This window comes from Phycodurus eques, chromosome 6 (assembly GCF_024500275.1).
Source record: "Phycodurus eques isolate BA_2022a chromosome 6, UOR_Pequ_1.1, whole genome shotgun sequence".
NCBI lineage: Eukaryota > Metazoa > Chordata > Actinopteri > Syngnathiformes > Syngnathidae > Phycodurus > Phycodurus eques.
The window spans coordinates 28,198,118-28,214,349 of NC_084530.1; the positions used below are offsets into that span (position 1 = coordinate 28,198,118).

General features: G+C 40.9%; 1 protein-coding gene across 3 annotated transcripts; it reads right to left on the bottom strand.

Moving 5' to 3' along the window:
- Positions 1-680: 680 nt before the first annotated feature.
- rhot1b (ras homolog family member T1) lies at positions 681-15,465 on the bottom strand. 3 transcript variants are annotated; one of them, XM_061679950.1, is made up of 20 exons: positions 15,119-15,465; positions 14,487-14,545; positions 14,297-14,378; positions 13,885-13,928; positions 13,748-13,801; positions 13,406-13,458; positions 12,339-12,447; positions 11,689-11,790; positions 10,922-11,020; positions 10,720-10,828; positions 9,523-9,643; positions 8,795-8,879; positions 8,426-8,571; positions 7,185-7,285; positions 6,867-6,997; positions 6,641-6,724; positions 5,710-5,832; positions 5,416-5,618; positions 3,917-4,039; positions 681-2,736 (listed from the first exon to the last, which is right to left on the bottom strand). In XM_061679950.1, the coding sequence occupies exons 1-20, from the start codon at positions 15,153-15,155 to the stop codon at positions 2,619-2,621; spliced, it is 1,983 nt and encodes a 660-aa protein (XP_061535934.1). In that variant the 5' UTR covers positions 15,156-15,465; the 3' UTR covers positions 681-2,618. The 3 variants fall into 3 exon arrangements, with proteins under 3 accessions (XP_061535934.1, XP_061535935.1, XP_061535936.1); XM_061679952.1 differs by having other exon boundaries at positions 2,654-2,736; positions 3,917-3,981; XM_061679951.1 differs by lacking the exon at positions 3,917-4,039.
- Between the last annotated feature and the right edge of the window lie 767 nt (positions 15,466-16,232).

Consider the following 16,232-nt stretch of genomic DNA (forward strand, 5'->3'; position numbering starts at 1 on the left):
CCTGTAAATTGATTTGCTTTTAGTGGCATGTTTTCCGCCCCATTAGACAATGCTGCCATCTGGTGTTGGGGGGAAAGAAAAAAACATGCACAATTTTTGATTTAGGTCTATTTTGACTATTTAGGAGCTACACCAGGGGTTAAATTGTTTTTTAGAAACCGCAGTGTGATGCAGTACAGTTGTACACCACACCACCGAAAACTACCACAATAATGAATAAATTGCTAAATGAATACCTCTGTGATAGCAGCACGTGTATTGGAGTTCTTATGATTGTGCATGGGCAGCACGGTGCAATAGTGGTGAGCATGTCTGCCTGTCACTTCTGAGGTTTTTGTTTGAATCTCCTCTCCTGCTTTTCTGTGGGTGGAGTTTGCATTTTGTCCTTTAACCCCTAACCTTAGTTTAAAAAAAAAAAAAAAAAAAAAAATATTTCCCAAAATGATTGTTCAATTTGTGTGTCATGTATTTTATATATATATATATATATATATAAAACACACTACTTTGTGTATCTATATTTTTCACAACACAACACCACAATGGATTTGCATGGTAGCAGGGTGAACTAGTGGTTAGCACATCTTGCTCCGCGAGTACTCCGGCTTCCTCCCACATTCGGGCGATTCGTTGAAAACCGATGCATTGATCACTCATACACGTTGTCGAACCAGACGAGAAGAATTTGACGACATGTATTTATTGTTAATTTTCCAAAAGGCGGGAAGTGGTAAATAGATCCAACTGCACCTCATGGCAAGAAGTTGGACGTTACGGACTGACATTGGTGCATCTTCTGCGACAAGCAAGTTCAGTGCAGATTTCTAAAGGACCATAGGGAGTGATTTTTCATTTTCAACTACATAGTAATTATGGAAAGTAATGCATGGAATGTGGTCAGAAATGATAAAACATGCAAGTTTCTAGTAGAGCTTGACCATACATCGTACACATTAAATGTCCCATCCCCACATTTGGCCATAAAAGGAGGAAAAAAAAAAAAAAGTTTGGATCAATGCTAAAGTATCATGTCAGCCAGTCTGAAGGCCAAGCGCACACACACACCTTATTTAGAATATTTACACTATCAGTAATTATAACTTTGCATCTCTCACACAGGTTGACAAGTGCAGTCACCAGGCAACCGCAAAAAGCTATTATTGGAACACACTCTTATAGCATTTCATACGCTTCAATCAGCAGCTACCTGTTATATTGTTCCGATATGAATATATCATTTTTTTTCTTTTTACACACAAATACAATCAGAAAAAAATACACTTTGAAGTAGAAAATTAAATATTGAAACTTTTTTTTTTGTTTGTTTTTTTTTTTTTTAAGCCCACTGAGGAGCTGTGCATCGCTCGCTACCGTTGCAGATGCACTTATTGACAAAAGTATTGGGACACCTTGCCAGTGAAAATGACAGGAAGAATTGAAGCAACGCTACCATTGCAGCTATGACAGCTTCCACTCTTCTGATAAGTCTTTCAGAAGATTTGGGAGCATGTTTTGGGGTAATGACCATTTGTGATGGGGTTCTTCTACACCAAAGCCATCCAAGCATGTATACTGTAGACATTCAGCTTTAATTTGAGGGTATTTACATGCAAATCAGGTAAACGGTGTAGGAATGAACAGTTTATGTATATGCCTCCCACCTTTTAGCGAGCATCGCGTATCCTCGGGTGAAGCAAAGTTTCTGCGCTAATCAAAACACCTCAGTCGCAAACACAGCGATTTCCAGCGAGTTGGAATGCCATGTCGACTGTGATATGTAGCAGAGCTCTTGCGATGGAGAGATACAGACAATGTAGTACTACATAAGCCTATTACTGCTACCGAGTCTATATCTGTACCAACGCGCCCCGCTGCAATATGATTGGCTGATGAAAGGCCTGAGCAGATGGCGCGTCTGCAGAGACCGTAGGATTCATAACGCGCGCGCCATATACGCGCCACCATCTTGGCTAAATATGAGTTACACGTGTTATGAACTGAAACGAAGGGTTTTCAAAAAACATTCCACCCCCAGGGGACATACTATGGGAAATTGACATTTTATTGTTTGTAGACAAATAGTTGGGTTAAATTAACCAGTGGTGGTTCTGTGCAAGGTAAGCACATAAGCAGCACTCGATCGCTCAGTGGAGCTGTCGATGCGGTGCGATATTTGTGTTTGGCGATGTGTCCTTGTGCCACGTACACACAGTGAAGTGTACAAACTGCCGGTCAGACGAGTTAAAATGCTTTCATTGTCCTTATGGACGCAATTACTAGTTAATATTGTAACGAAATCCAGACTCACTGTTAGCCCAGCAGTCTATGGAGCGGGATGAGGGCTTCATTAAGACTCCTAAAACAGGCTGATTTCAGCAGGACAAGAAATGCGGTGTACAAAGTGCCCTACAAATCTTGAAATTTGTGGTATTTCTACCAAACCATGTCAGACCTATGTTATTTAAACACCTGAAAACAATTGTAAATTGTGGGAAAAAATGCAAACGTTTCCTTTAAGGCTCTAAACGGGTCAAGCGCACCCCAAGCTGATTGCTTGTCCCAATACTTTTGTACATACGGTGTGTACGAGAACAGTTTGCCGGTGGTCATGAGAGGCATCACCGCGTTTTGAGCAGAACTCTGTACATTGCGAAACCCAGCAGGGCACACACGCTGGCGCCCACGCTTGCTCTCAGCCAGAAGGCGGAGCTTTTCAGGTCCGCTTGGCTCACGTGCCTGTGACAAAAGACAGAGAAGCGTGGGAATGTATGATGTCATCATCATAGCCTTCAGAGAATTGCTTTTGAGGTGTATGACGTGGAGAAAAATATACATCAGTGACATGTCAAGAATGAAAGATGGTCATGAGGTTGCAAAAGCAAAATGATGAGAAAGGGTCGAGTCTAGTTTGATGAGTCGGCAGAAGAACAAAAAGGATATAAACCTAATGACAATAAAAGGAAGAATCAAAATAGAAACACTTTCAACACAACATGCTGGCTGGGGAACACAAGGAAAAAGGTTTAGTAAAAAAACAAACAAAAAAAGATGGAGGAAAATGACAAATGAAAGAATATGCGATGGTCGACAAGAAAAACATGACATTCTGTTAATTAATGCTAATTTCAGGTGAACAGTTAATACTTGGTGACCCCCTCCAAGGTGGCTCTGTTTTTGTGTTTGTTGTGTTCAACCTCCTGTCTACAATGATTAATCATTGATTTGGATTCTGGATGAATTAAAAACAAATAAATAAATGCACATTCCTTATTTCTACCAGCAAAAATAAAAATTCCCTAAAAAAAACCATACACCTTTCAAAAAGATTATTCTGTGTATTCGGGTCAGAGTATTAGGTGCACCTGGAAAACAAATACATAAATATTGCATATACAAGGGACAGTCAAAAAGTAATTAGCCTAATTTAATTTAACCTATTAATAATATATATATTTTCCAGAAAATCTCATTGTTGTTTAAATACTTCTTTCTGTTAGCCATTTTGCATTGTTGGATGCCCGTCAGAAACTGTGATTGAATTTCTTACTTTGGAAGACCTTTATTTCTCTCAACATATGGACTTTTTATTCTTGTTCAACATATTCCAACTTCATTCTCATATTTCCATTTCTTTCCCGTAGCACTGCAACATTCTAACATTATGTAGTAACATTAAATTTTTATTTTCATATTATTACAACTTTATTCTTGTTACATTATGATGCACATCTCTGTCAGATCTCATTAGATTGTAAGCGATCATAACATTTTGTTCTCTCGGATCCAGAAAAAAATGATTAATTTAACCTTTTAAGCCTTGGCGGAGGCTCTCTTGCGAAGTAACTTGTTTGGAAGTGTGGAAGTGAAAGCAAAGCATGACGTATGGACGAGTAAAGAGAAGATAGTGGGTTAGGACCTGCGGAGAACCACAGCGTGTAGTTTGGCTCTGACCGTCTGCAGCAGCTCGGAGTTGAGCAGGTTCTGACACAAGCAGAAGGTGCAGCGGTTACAAGTGCACATGCAGCGCAGTCGCGCGTGGCTGAGGAGAAAAACACACGACACGCACGCACGGCACAGGAAGAAGCTTTAAAAACACCATCATGAAGAAATTTCCTCAGCGCTGCAACCAAAAGAAGGGAATTAAAGGTAATAATTATAAAGACATCAGTTATGGTTAAGTCCAAGAAAATCCAGTTCAACGAAAGCGTTGATGCTGCCTGCAGGCTGGGGAGCCGCCACGGGGATCGATCGCGAGCCCCGCTGCGCTTGAGAGGGAAGACGCAACATTGCCGCGAGGCAGCCGAGCGTGCCGAAGCGTGAAGTGAGTCGTCTCAAGTGAGAGACGCAGCAAAGTGGTGACAACAACAACGCCCGAACAAACAATCTTTATCTGGCTGTCGATGCGCACACGAGGGCCTAGATGTTGGGTGTTAAGTCAGACTTTAGGCAGTTGTTTTTTGTGCCCCGGGGCTTCCCGTACAGTTGTGAAATATAATGTACCTTTACACGACTCTTTGCGAACAAAACTGTCAGGGTCTTGGGACAACGAAAAATCAAAACAAAGTTGTAATATAACATAAAACAATGGAGAGGAATAATTTAGTGTCAGGTGAAAATAGTGCTCACCCAATATAAGAGGCCATCCTGGATGTTCTACCAATATTGTGGGTGTGTGAGTGAGAGAGCGAGAGAAAAGATCGAAGGAAGGAAGAAAGGAAGGAATGAAAAGGATTGAAAGAAGGAAGGAAAGGTATGACAGACAGGATAGCCTGAAAGACAAAGCAGGCAAAAAAGATGGAGGAAACAATTAAAAAAGAAGGGACTGCAATGAAAGAAGAAAGGAAAATGAATAAAAGGAAAGAAAAAGGAATAAAAAGGTGAGCAAAAAGAGAAAAGAAGAAATTGAAATATATTAAGGACAGAAAAAAACAAAGGAAATAAAGCAAGGAAGAACTAAAAGAAAGAAGAAAGGAATGAAAAACTGAAGGTAGGCCGTTAAGATAGTTAGATGACTTATAATAGACCGTATTTCCTGATGTCGTGTGACGCGCCGTTTAATTACTCGACTGCAGTGTTCCAGGCATTTAGGTGTAAGGAATTATCGGTGGAATATACAAAATATAATAACGTTCAGTTCTTTCATTTGTTTTGTGCTTGTGTGGAAATGTTTAGCGTCTTTTGCTCCACTTTGTCTGAAAACTCCAAATGAAAGGGCAGCGTTACAGATGGCACGTACATTTTGCGATAATGATGTCTACTGCGACACATGGCGGTATCGCCGACATGTTTGTGGGGGCTGTCTATTTGAGGAGCTGCGTTTAGTCAATCAAGCGGACCACCAATTGATGTGTCAGCTACCTGTGAAACGACAACATTGTGGTGCTGCAATTCAGCACGTGTTGGTGGCGTACTTACGGGTACATGGCCATGGTGCTGAGTTTGGTATAAATGTCTCTGCCAGGCGCTCCCGCGGTGTTACAGGTGAACGACTGCGGAGGAGGCATTTTGTGCCTCCGACAGAACTCCAGAGGACTGCAGCCGTAGAACTGTTTGGTCTCAGGCAGGTCCGACTTGGCCGCGATCATCATGCACGGGATCTTGCAGTCCATGAAGTATTGCTAGAAAAGGGAGGGTGACATCCCAGTTCAGATGTTGAACAAACCAGGGTTGTTTTGTTTTTTTTAAGAGCAGTTGGCATGGAAACTGTACCTTGAAGACTTTGGCGCAGTATTCAAAAGAGTACGGGTTGCTGACGTCATACACTAAGCAGATGATGTCACAGGCCAGGTCGGCGTCAGACAGGTAGTCCAAGTCAGGGAACACTTCATGAAGCTGAGAAAACGGAAAAAAATGCTGACTTTCGCTTAATTTGTTCTAAACAGACATTTACATATTTTCCTATTGAAATGAATGGATATGTCAAGAATCTGTTCCAGCCTTCCCCCCAAAAAAAGTAAAACCGTTGCACTGATGTGTATTTTAATGAGGAAAAATTTCAACCAAAATAATGTACTTTATAAAAAAAAACAGACAAATGACACAATTGAATAGAAATAAAAAGAATTAAACAGTTTTTGACACACTTTAGCAATTGAGTGGCCATTGTGCTGCTCTTTCTGGCGTGTCCGCTTTGGCCACCTGGGTAAAGCATAAGACGGATACACTGTTCATTGAGACGTCTCATCTCCTCCCAGCTCTTCAGCACACCACTAATAGTAGTTCTTCTCAGAGGATAAGGAATATATGACTCTACTATTATATTGTTGCTACACCATTTGTGTTAAATCCGGAGCTGAAAGTGTTACAGCACCACACCATAAATGTTATTTAGCGTTAGCATTAAGCTAGTGAACTGAAAGGCTATGCTATGTGTTTGGTTTAAATACACAAGGCTCAAATCTCTTTGTTTTATTTATTTTGTAGTTTGGAACACTTTAATAACATTGCTGTACTGTAAAAATGCAGTACTGTACAGTACAGGAATGAAAACAAACCACACGCACTACGCAACAGTTCAGTCAGCTGCGGCCGTGTCGCTCGGTGTGAGCCTTAAGTCTTTCAGCTGAACAGCCATTATTTGAGGCTAGGTTATGATATTTATTGCGGAAAAGATGGCCATGAATCTTATAGTGACACTTACTAGAAGGTATTTCTCCTGACCGTAAACAAAGGTTGTGCTGATGGCATAGTAGGATTTATGTTCCTCTTTGATCATTTGCTGGTGCTGAAATGACAATAGTAAGAAAAATCACATAGGTCACATTAACGTAAATGGATTAGATTACTTTGAAATGTCAAGCCACGGTGACAAATGGCTTTTATTATTATTTATTAATTTCTCATGGCTGACACTTTCTGTGGTTTACCATCAGGTTCCTCCCCAGAAAGGCTTGGAGGAAGCCACTCTTCCCACTGCCAGCATCTCCAAAGACGTTACAGCGGAAAACGCCGCGTTGTGTCTGTTTCTTCTGCAAGTCAATCTTCTTATCCCTGGTCACTGCAGGGGCAAACGCCACGTACACATCACAGGATTAGTTCAGACCGGTACCGTGCACGTCACATGCCCGCAAGTCTCAACAAGGCACAGCAATCGTGTGTGTGTGTGTGTGTGTGTATATATATATATATATATATATATATATATATTAAAAAAAAAAGAATAAACCTGAAGATGTGTGGGTTACCTGTAATTCCTGCTGCTTGGGACTCCTGCTCAGCAATGATTGAATAACCAAGGTAGCCCAAATACTCCAGGCAACGCTGCACATCCAGATAAGTTGTTAACCTGGACAAACAATTTAATAAATAAATAACAGCAAATTTAAACAAATTACAGTACTTTATAATTATTTAAAAAGCAAGACACAAAAATAGAATATGAAATACTAATACTGGGACTTCCACTAAGAAAATATAGGTAATCATTAATCATTTGTGAATACAATTTAAAAAATAAATAACATTAATAAAAAAAATATTTTAATATAAAAAAAAATATTTTTCACAAATTAGGAAAATAGATACAACAGAAAAATGTTTTTTTATTACTATGCCAATTTTAACAACCACACGGAAAATTCAATAAAGTCTGTTTTACTACAAATAATGATGACAGTTTTAAATAATGTTAGATCACTGGTGAGCAAGCAAGTTTGTGCATAAGGGCCACATTTGATTTTCAAATGGACAGAAGGACCAAGCCATTTGTAGTTGAGTTAAAGAAAAAAAAATGTTTTAATAAATAATAAAACAATTATTTAAAAAGGCGGCACGGTGGCCGACTGGTTAGAGCGTCAGCCTCACAGTTCTGAGCACCCGGGTTCAATCCCCGGCCCCGACTGTGTGGAGTTTGTATGTTCTCCCCGTGCCTGTGTTGGTTTTCTCCGGGCACTCCGGTTTCCTCCCACATCCCAAAAACATGCATAAATTGGAGACTCTAAATTGCCCGTAGGTGTGACTGTGAGTGCGAACGATTGTTTGTTTGTATGTGCCCTGCGATTGGCTGGCAACCAGCTCAGGGTGTACCCCGCCTCCTGCCCGATGACAGCTGGGATAGGCTCCAGCACGCCCGCGACCCTAGTGAGGAGAAGCGGCTCAGAAGACGGATGGATGGAATATTTAAAAAAGAAAATAAAGAATACAAAATCCACAAATTATTTAATAAAATAAAATGCAGATACAAATGTATATAAAATTTTTATTTTAACAAATGTTTGTATTTTATTACTTACCAAAAAAAGAAAAAAGAATGAATACATGTTTTAAAATAATGTTTCAGTGGAAAAATATTTAAAAAAAAATATTGGATCATGTCAAATGTTCGGTGGGCCGGATTAAAGAATGAAGCGGGCCGTATGAGGCCCGCAGGCCATACTTTCCCCGCACCTGCGTTAGATACAGCCCATCATGAAATGAGGCCACTCACGTCCACTGTGAGAGATAACCCTGGTAAGTTATCCAGCCCTGCTCGTTGGTGCACACAGTGTTGTTGACGTCAGGGCCCCAGGGCGCGTAAGGAAAAACATCAAACAGGTCCCTCAGCTCCTCCGGCGACAAGGCACAGTCACGGTCCTGACATAACACGGAGCACAGCGCGTCATTTACTTTCACTTCTGTCGCACTTTCCCCTCTAAGCTTGCTGCTAATTCTCCTGTCAACAAGTGAAATCAAGCCTCAGCAGGGAGTCGGCACTGGCTGCAGTAGGTGGGGGGTGCTTAGGTCCTTGACCCTAATGCAGACTGAGCAGCTTTTCAGCAGCGAAACAACATGCAGAGCAAATGCTCAAGGATTATACCTTGTCATGTTTGTCGAAGACACTCTGCAGGAAGAGGTAGGCTGTGTGGTTGAGCTCTGTGGTGCAGTCAGGAGGAACTTTCAGCCTGCAACGATATCACGATTGGGGGGGGGAAAGAAATGTCAAAGAAACAAGTACATGAGAAGAAGGCAGGGAAAATAGTAAAAGATGAGTACAGTAAACTCCCCTATTCCTATTTCGATGTTCACAAATTCACCTGCTGTGTTTTTTTTTTCTGTGGAGCCCAAGATATTCACTGAAAAACTAATCTATTGCTTTCTTGGTCTTTCTATAACGCTATAAGATGGCACCCAGTATGTCAGGGAGGAACTAATTTTAGCCTGGGTTGTTAGTAGAAGTTACAAAGTCTTCACAGCATGTGCATGGACACGCGCATCAAATACAGTGGTGCCTTGGGATAGGAGTATAATTCATTCCTTGACCATTCTCTGAACTTAGGGTGTATGAAGTTTCCCATTGTATGTTAGCATTGAGCTAGTGGAGGCTATGTGATTGTGGTTACTTGTATCTCAAGGATCCACTGTAATCTGTAATCAATTTGCCATTGACGGTAAATGCTTGCAATGTGGTGATAAAGTGAAAATTAATGTTTGACACGCCACTAGAAGGACTGTAAGGCCCTAAACACACTGACAGAATTGTGGACACTGGGCTAAAGGCCCAAAATGCTCACAGTCGTCCCCCTTCATGATAACTTCAAGACATACGGGGGGAAGAGGTAGTCCTGATTGAGCTCCAGGTCGTCGTCGTATCCGAATCTCCTGAGCACCGTCCATGTGGTTTCGTGGCGACCTCGCTGTATGAACAGCGTGTGGAGGAACAGGAAGCCTGTAGTGGGAAGTCAAAGAAGCGTCACAGTTCATATGCAGATTAACGACATCAGCGAGATGTGACGACTCGATGGATGGGACTCCACCATTTGCGCTACGAGGTGCGGTGGGAACAGTTTCATCCTGCCGAAATGGCAAAAAGTGGAACGCAAAATCTCTACTTTAAAACCAAATTTCAATGGGTTCTTCCTTGGCTTATGAGCCACCAAACCACGTTCCGTTGAAATTGTGTTTTAAACTGAGCGCTAACAAATAAACCAAAAACGACTGGAACTCAAAACATCTCGTATTGTGCTTTTACCCTCAGAGGCGGAAACGGCAAATAACCTAATAGATCAGTGATTTTCAAACTGTGGCACGCGTACCACGAGTGTTATCCTGGCTGCCTCTATCCATCCATCCATTTTCTGAGCCGCTTCTCCTCACTAGGGTCGCGAGCGTGCTGGAGCCTATCCCAGCTGTCATCGGGCAGGAGGCGGGGTACACCCTGAACTGGCTGCCAGCCAATCGCAGGGCACATACAAACAAACAACCATTTGCACTCACAGTCACACCTACGGGCAATTTAGAGTCTCCAATGTATGCATGTTTTTGGGATGTGGGAGGAAACCGGAGTGCCCGGAGAAAACCCACGCAGGCACGGGGAGAACATGCAAACTCCACACAGGCGGGACCGGGGATTGAACCCGGGTCCTCAGAACTGTGAGGCTGACGCTCTAACCAGTCGGCCACCGTGCCGCCTGGCTGCCTCTAGTGCTACATAAAATAATTACTGCCTAAGTACAGTTCAGTTATATTTAATGTTGTTCGTCAGGATGGTGGTATTTGGAGAGCAAAGTACATTTTGCTCTAAAAAGTTCAAGAACCAATGTACGACATTGACTGTGTTCAGATCTCCACATTTGCATTTTGAGCTAAAGCACATCCCTCCAAAATGTATTTATTTATTTATGTTTAAATGGAGTCAGCTGGTAACATAAAACAAATGCTACAAAGAACATAACCTGCTGACTCTTGCTTTGTGCTTGGCAGAAGTAAAAATAACCTAATCGTAGTGTGTGTTCGTGTACCAACCTTTTAGAGTAAGTCCATTGTCACACACTCCATCACTCAAATTCTTCCTCACAACATTTTTCACATCCTCTAAGGCCTGCGGCTCCAGTGGCACGTTGAAACATGTTTTCTATGTGGACGCAAAATATTTTTTTTATTTTCATTGTTTTATCTCGTCGGAAACATGCAACTTCTCAATAATAACAACCAAGTGTGTATTCACCTGAAAGAAGTTGAGCTCATTATCGTTGAGAATACCGTCGTTGTCCATGTCGGACACTTTGAAGATTCGGGTCAGCGCTTTTACACAAAGTGGCCTCATCTGGGACCAAAACACAACTTTATTATGAAATGACATTTACAGTCAACCCAATTGAGTAGGGGTGGGCACATTTTTGTGCTCAAGAACCACATTTCATTTTTTTTTAAACAGACAGATGGGCCAGGTCATTTATAGCTGTTAAAAAAACAAAATAAAAAATAAAAAGTTTAAAGTTAAAATGTGTATGCAAATATGTAATATAATTGTCATAAAATAATTCAATTTAATTGTAATTGTTTTCAATCAGGCAATTAATTAACATAAATTATTACGCATGTCAAAATATATATATTTTTTTACAATATAGTAAATCTATGAACCAATTATTTAGTTAGATAAATGAATTTAAAAAATTCATAAAACATAAATACATACATTTTAAATATCCCATTTTAGGAGAACGCGGCTAAATTAAGGCAACAAATATTACAGGACTCTTGCTAGGAGTGGATCATACTATGTCCAGCCCTACCATGGAGAAACGACTGCTGATAGACATCACATCGTATCCCAGAACACAGCTTGGGGAAAAGGCGCATAATGTAGTTGCTGTACTTTGCAAGGAAACTTCAGAGTCACCGTGTTTTTTGTATCATGCGGAGAGCTCAACTATTGTTGTAAACTATATAGTCTTGGCTTATTATGTATTACTTAACGGTGCCACTTACGTCTTTTTTGTCTGGACAGTAGAGGGGGCCTGTGGGGTGAAGGACAGCCTTTTGGGCATAGTAGAACAGCTCCGAGATGTTCTTCAGATTCTTTGCTGAGCACTAAAAATAAGAATGATGAACAATGCTTTCAAAGGGAGGCTTACTGTTTTGCAGCACATGAACTAAGCCTAGTAAATAAGCCTTGAAGCCTTTAAAGCTGGTGGAATTGCACTTGACTTGGCATGGGGGAGAATACAAAGTGACAGCGCAATGCAAACATTATCTTGCCCTGTGTGTGTCCACGTGTGTGCATTAGGCCAGGCAGTGTATTAAAAACACAGGATCCGTCTGAGCACCATGCCGGCTCTGATTATCCCGTCTGCGTAGACACAGGTGATGACCCGACGGTGGGAAGTCTTTTGAGTTCCTTTTGTATACTATTTAACACAGCATTCAGAAGAACAGCATTAGCTCAGTCTGTAAAGACGTGACTTTCCCAGCATGGGACGTCCTGTGTTCTCGAGAAATAATTACAGTAGACCCCCACATATCATGGGCGGACAGGGACCGAAAGCGACCTTGAACAGCAAATTTCCACAAATAAGTGGACATTAAGTCGATACTGTTTATCCGCTTGCGCTGCCTCGTCAGTGAGAAATGTTTCTCACCTCGACGCAGGTCTCGATCTCGCTGTACTGGTTCATAACGGGCAGGATGGTCTCCATGCTGCTGTGCTCCACCAGGTCTGACTTGTTTCCCACCAGGATGAGAGGAACCCTGGACATATAGTAACACACATGGGGGGAAACCTTGATTTTAAAGGAGACATATTACAAAAGGTTGACTTTTGATTGGCTTACATAAAAATTGTTGGGTCTCTGGAGTGCCTGCCCACCCATCAAGTGTAAAATTAAACAACCAAGTTAATCTTTTGTTGTCTGCCAATTTCTCAAAATGTGCAAGTGAGCCATTTAACACTTCGGCGCCCCTGTTACGCAACAATGGGGCTAATTTTGATGTCCATACGCCACATACACACAGTGTAGTGTATGAAGTGCTGTGAACATGCTTTTATTGTCTTTACAGGGGCTCGCTTTCTTGCCCTCGCACACACTCTGGGCTCTGCTCTAGCAAGTGGAAGCCACTCGAGTCGCGAGGCTCATGCGCTGCCCCTGGTCGCCATGGTAGGCTAAGCCCGCAGGAACATGCTAATTTCAGCAAGACAAGAAATAGAATGTGTAAAGTCTATGTAATTCTTGATCCTTGTGGTATTTTGACAAAAGACACCACCGTTCAATTGTAAAAAATAATAATAATAAATAAATAAAAAGAGAGAATATTTGTCCGGGGAAAAAAAGGCAATTTCAAGACATGACTTCATGCTGGCTGGTCATTTACTAAATAAACATTTCAACCTTGTGGGTTTACACTCACTGGCGGCATCAAGATTAGCTACACCTCCGACATCTATTGTAATTCCGATACAAAAGCTGTTTTAAATAATGCTGCCTTTACCAAGATACTAATGCTCAGTTTTGATTGATGACATTAAATAAAATGTTTGCCTATTATTGTGCTTGTAGTTTGCTGTGGTAAAGAACAGTACAGCATTATACTGAGAACCTTTTCTTTTTTTTCTTTTTTTACCTTATCTAGCTTCATGAGCGACGCAAAATATTAGAAACAACTCTTGGCATGACGCAGTACACTTTTAAAACGTCGCCAAAATGCGCACCTGCTATCCTTGTCCGTGTTGTCAAGAATGAGGGGGATCCAGTAGCTTGTCACCTGATGGAGAGAACAAAAAAACATGATCAATAACATTTCCAAACAAACTACTAGCATCCATCCATCTATTTTCTGTAGCGTTTATTCTCATTGTCACGTAACCGTTTCACCAATCTAACTTATCCAGTAGCAAAGTTTGACTCCATTTTGCCAGTGAAACTCACATGACCGCACACAAAGTTTCTGTGGCCCCATCCAGAAGAAAAGTGTCTGAGGCAGACGTGCTAGCCACTAGACCCCCGCTATGAGCATCATGATCAATATTATTATTACCTGGAGCAGAACTCACCTTCTCTATCGACGTCTTGTTGTTGACGGAGTACACGATGCAAATCACATTTGCCTATAGGAAAATAAACAGGCGGGCCATTAAGTGTCTGTCGACGCCCAAATTTTACTCCACACGGGACAAACAAAAAAGACGACCTTTGTGATCTCCTGGAACAACTGCTCGTCTGTCTGCTCGGCTTCTGCACGTGGAAGATAAACATAGTATAGTGAAGAAGGACACCAGTGATGGCAAAGTAGACGAGTGTAAAGATAACATAAAACCTGAAATGAAACTTATAGCAACAAAAAAAACAGCCTGGCTGCTTAGTACAATACGACCAATAAAGCACAGTTAATTCCATATTAATTACACGCGTAAATTCATTTCACCGAGCAGATGCTAACGCATAGTATTTCTCGTGAAGCGGAACAATGAGCTTAAAAAATAACCAGATAAGTTTACCGACATACTGCGTCTTGTTCCTTCTTCAAGCCTTCAAATGATGTGTTGTTTCACTTTATTTTAGTTTTAGACCATGTTATACAGTGATGAAAGTTTTTTTATGACCTGAATAGTCCACAATGTGTGTGGGGACTCTCTCTGGAGTGACATCCGCGGGTATGGTTATCTCCTCAGCTCGGTAAGGAACCTGACAGAACACATTCACGTCACTTCAACGGTGAGACTGATCTCTTCCCATAAGGCCGCACATGCTCTGTGTGAAGTGTAAATCACTCAAAACGTTATTCATCCTTACCACAGTTGGGAACTCCTCGCTGACCAGAGACATGATGAGAGACGTCTTTCCCACCTTGGCTGTGAAGCAAATAATACAAAAGGGGATTTAGAAGTCATTGCACCAAACTACTACTCTGTTGCCCTACAGGTTTTTGGACACGGACCAAATACCATCATCATACTTGACATTGCATATTGTGAATCTAATGTCCTTTAAAGCCCCTGGAAATTTGAGGTACACCATAAAATGGCATGTATATTTATCTTTTTTTTTTTTTTTAGCATATTTCATCTCCTGAGCACCCCAATTTCATTATGCGACAGACATTCTGATTTTGTTGTTTTTCGGTTACATTTTTTAATAGACCTACAATAGAGTACATGATTTTTATTGAATAGCAACAATAAGCGTACAGTTAAGATGACTGTTAAAGGAATTTCTTTAAAAAGAAGAAAAGAAAAAAAAACACCAGAATAAATGGCAATTCAAATGTTTTTGAATTGCCATTAAATAATGTCCTGTTACTGCTAATAGTGAATAGGATGCCCACGTTTTGTGAGAACTAGATGACAGCACAACACATCCAGTTACAGTACAGCAATGCAGATGGACGTCACACAGCAAGGAAATGAATGAAAAGAAACACTCACGTTCCCCAACCAGCAAGATCCTTACGTCCTTGCGCATCGTCGCCGGTGTGTCGTTCACCCACGCCGCGGCCGTGCAATGTGTCGCACATGTATGCTCCCGTGGGCAGGCAACGAGGATGCTCACATCCCGGCTAGCAAGACAGCTAGCTAGCTAGCCGCTAGGTTGGCTCCATATCACTTAAATGTGAAACGTGAGACGGGAAGTGGTAAAAAAAAAATATAATAATAATAAATGAATTATTCGTAATATAAGCTGTTTGTGTGGTGAGTCGGAAGTCACAAGGAGCCTGTGTGTGAGTACGGCGAGCTCACTCTGCTGCTAATCTACTCTGACAGCATTAGCAGGCGGTAACGCGCTAGGCTCTTTGGCCACGCCCCTCCGAGTCAGCTGACCGAGAGAGGGGAACCGAAGATCGTTTTCCGAGGACACGTGTGCAAGACTGTTTGTTCCTCTTTCCTCTCTATTGACAAAAATAGGTTTCTGTCACTTCCTACGTCGATTTAAATGACAATTTTCTATTTTTTATTTTTTTTAAAACATTTATAATTTAGTCCAGGGGTGGGCAAAGTATGGCTCGCACGCTCTGTTCTTTAAGAATTTACATTATCAAGAGTCCTTTGTTGCATTAATTTAGCGCCCCTCCCTCCTCTCACAAGTACTTATAATAAATTATTTATATAAATTTTGTATTAATTTTACTATTAAAGGAATCAATTTATTGTAAATGCTACAATTAAAAAATTAAATAATCAATAGTATATTCATGCAATTTATATTTAATTATATTAGTAAATAATTATAATTTATTTATTGTTAATTTTAAAAATTGTCTGTCAACCATCTGTCTGTTTTAAAAAAAACAAATGTGGCCCCTTGAGCATGAAAGTTTGCCCACCCGTGACCAGGACTCTACTGATTTCACACCCTGATTTCGCTACGTAGAAAGTGGATTAGAGTATTATGATATTTATTAGTCTCCAGCCTTATGGTTTCTCAAATTGTGGGTTGAGACACACAAAAAAAAACTTTAAAATATAGATTGAATATAAAAAGATCACAGGCAAAAGTACTTGTTGTGAAAGTAAAATACTGCAAACTAATTTAATGCACATC

Excerpts from the sequence above, each read along its gene's own strand:
- rhot1b (XM_061679950.1), bottom strand. The coding sequence starts at position 15,155 with ATGCGCAAGGACGTAAGGATCTTGCTGGTTGGGGAAC. Across the intron at positions 10,829-10,921 it reads ATGAGCTCAACTTCTTTCAG|AAAACATGTTTCAACGTGCC; the intron begins GTGAATACACAC and ends GCGTCCACATAG. Across the intron at positions 7,286-8,425 it reads GGTTATCTCTCACAGTGGAC|GTTAACAACTTATCTGGATG; the intron begins GTGAGTGGCCTC and ends TTGTTTGTCCAG.